Below are 2,830 nucleotides of genomic sequence, written 5' to 3' on the forward strand. Positions count from 1 at the left end.
CACGGCAGACCTCTCCTGTCTCGCCCGCTGCTCCCCTCAGCAGTGTATTTCAGTCAGTCTGCCTGTTCTGCTCCCCGCTCTGTCTCTGGTGAATCCTCTCACCCCCACACCTCTGGCCTGTACCCCCACTTTTGTATGCATAAATAAATATTTAAAAAAGAAAAATACCTCGTTTTGCCCAGAGAGCTCCTTATTGACTTTCTTTGTGTCTTTCTCCCACCCATTCCCTCAAGGTGCCTCATATCCCAGGACGCCCTATCTCGACCTGAGAGTCCTCCTCCTTCAAGCCTGTCTGCCATAATGCTGCTGTTGCACAGAGCTGTGGTCCCGGGGCTCCGACAAGCCTTCAGGTAGGTATCCCATCCTAGCATTTGTCTGTGGCCCTCATCTCCCTCCCCCCTATCTTTACGATGTCTTGTCTTATCTGTCTGATAAGATTATTTGGTACTTGGCCAAGGAAGAAAGAGAAAGCCAGATCCCACACTTGTCCCACCCATCCCAAACCCCAACTGAAGAAACCCTGGTCAACCTGGGAGAGAAATAGACCCCAGGCCTTCATGGGGCCTTTCATGTGATCAGGGAGGGAAGGAAATGTGCTACGAAGAAGACCTCTCTCTCTTTCAGACTCAAGTCAACTGCCTCACAGCTCTGCATTCAAGCCTGCTCTACGAATGACTCGTTTCAGTCCCAGCATCCCAGCCTTGCTTTCACTGGTGATCATTCCAGCACAAGGGGATGGAGAGTCGTGGGGACCCTGCTAGGCCTCGGTGCAGTGTTGGCCTATCATGACCATAGGTGCAAGGTAAGTGGGGAAGGAAAGGGCTTCACTGTGAAAATCAAGTTGTGCTCGTGAGCTCCCTGCAGAGCCCATACGAACTGTCTTCGTGCACAGTAGAGATGGAATCAGCTACATTCATTTCCCAGTGGCCACAACTTTGTGGGTGGGGTCAGGGTAAACTTATTAATCTGTTCGGTAGGGTCAGAGTAAACTTATTAATCTGTTCCCTTTTGCCTCGCCCCTGCTCTGTTTGCAGGCTGCACAGAAGTCACCACGTATTTACACAAGGAAGGAAGTGAGTACCCACTGCAGCCCTGAGACTAGAATCTGGGTGACTCTGGGCAATGAGGTCTTTGATGTCACAGAATTTTTGGAGCTACATCCTGGGGGGCCAGCAAAGCTGATGCTAGCAGCTGGGGGTCCTCTAGAGCCCTTTTGGGCTCTCTATGCTGTTCACAACCAATCCCATGTGCGTGAGCTATTGGCTGAGTACAAGATTGGGGAGCTGAGCCCTGAAGACAAGGCACCCTCCACCTTGAAGACCTCTGACCCTTATGCTAATGATCCTGTACGTCACCCAGCCCTGAAGGTCAACAGCCAGCGCCCCTATAATGCAGAGTCTCCTCCTGGGCTGTTAACTGACAACTACATTACACCCAACCCGATCTTCTTCACCCGGAACCATCTGCCTGTACCTGATCTAGACCCGGCCACTTACCGCCTAAATGTTGTTGGGCCCTCTGGGCGTAAGTCACTGTCTCTGTCTCTGGCTGACTTGCGTAAATTCCCCAAGCACGAGATCACAGCCACTTTGCAGTGTGCTGGCAACCGGCGCTCTGAGATGACTCAGGTCAAAGAAGTAAGAGGTCTTGACTGGAACACAGGGGCCATTAGCACTGCACGTTGGGCTGGGGCACGGCTGTGTGATGTTTTAGCCAAAGCTGGTCACCGACTCTCTGAATCTGAGTCCCACGTCTGCTTTGAGGGGCTTGACTCAGATCCCACTGGGACTGCCTATGGAGCATCCATCCCTCTGGCTCGGGCCATGAACCCTGAAGCTGAGGTCCTGCTAGCATATGAGATGAATGGACAGCCTCTGTCTCGTGACCATGGCTTTCCTGTGCGGGTGGTGGTTCCTGGTGTGGTGGCTGCCCGCCATGTCAAATGGCTGGGCAAAGTGAGTGTGGAGCCACAAGAAAGTTTCAGCCACTGGCAACGACGGGATTACAAAGGTTTCTCTCCATCTGTGGACTGGAACAATGTAGATTTTGATTCGGCTCCATCTATTCAGGAACTTCCGATCCAGTCAGCCATCACAGAGCCACAAGAGGGGGCGACAGTAGAGTCAGGAGAGGTGACTGTCAAGGGCTATGCATGGAGTGGTGGTGGGAGGGCTGTGATCCGGGTGGATGTGTCCCTGGACGGGGGCCTAACTTGGCAGACAGCTGAGTTAGATGGGGAGGAACAACGCCCCCGGAAGGCCTGGGCCTGGCGACTATGGCAGCTGCAAGCCACTGTGCCACCCGGGAAAAAGGAATTGAACATTATTTGTAAGGCTGTCGATGACAGCTACAATGTACAGCCGGATACCGTGGCCCCAATCTGGAACCTTCGAGGTGTGCTCAGCAATGCCTGGCACCGTGTCCGTGTCCATGTTGCCCCATGAGGTGAAATGGAACCATTTACTTCCTAGAACCACCCTTTCCACCCTTGGTTTTATTACCACAGAAAAACCTTTTCCTTCATCTCTACTTCTTGGATCAGAACACTGAACTATGCTTTCCTGAACCTTACACAGGTACACACATTGCACATTTCCACCCAGACACCTGCACTCCTTTAACACTATGTTATACACTCATCATGACCATTGACCCAGTACTAGGAGGTGAGCGCTGTAGGAGCAAGGGGCTGACGGGGAGAAGTATTTTTGGAGACAAGCACTCTTTTCTCTTCCTACCCTTGCCCCACTTCTACTGCCTGTCGCCATTAAGGCCTTATTTTACTTCTTGTATTCTTCAGAGAATGTGTGTGGGTATTTGTATATGCAAC

At 51.9% G+C, this 2,830-nt stretch overlaps 1 protein-coding gene across 1 annotated transcript; it reads left to right on the forward strand.

Annotated features, from left to right (window-relative positions):
• Window positions 1-300: 300 nt before the first annotated feature.
• On the forward strand, window positions 301-2,444 carry SUOX (sulfite oxidase; the record flags this gene model as incomplete). Its single annotated transcript, XM_084255264.1, has 3 exons — window positions 301-350; window positions 625-802; window positions 1,035-2,444. The coding sequence occupies 3 exons, from the start codon at window positions 301-303 to the stop codon at window positions 2,442-2,444; spliced, it is 1,638 nt and encodes a 545-aa protein (XP_084111390.1).
• Between the last annotated feature and the right edge of the window lie 386 nt (window positions 2,445-2,830).

Source organism: Talpa europaea, assembly GCF_964194135.1.
Source record: "Talpa europaea genome assembly, chromosome: 15".
NCBI lineage: Eukaryota > Metazoa > Chordata > Mammalia > Eulipotyphla > Talpidae > Talpa > Talpa europaea.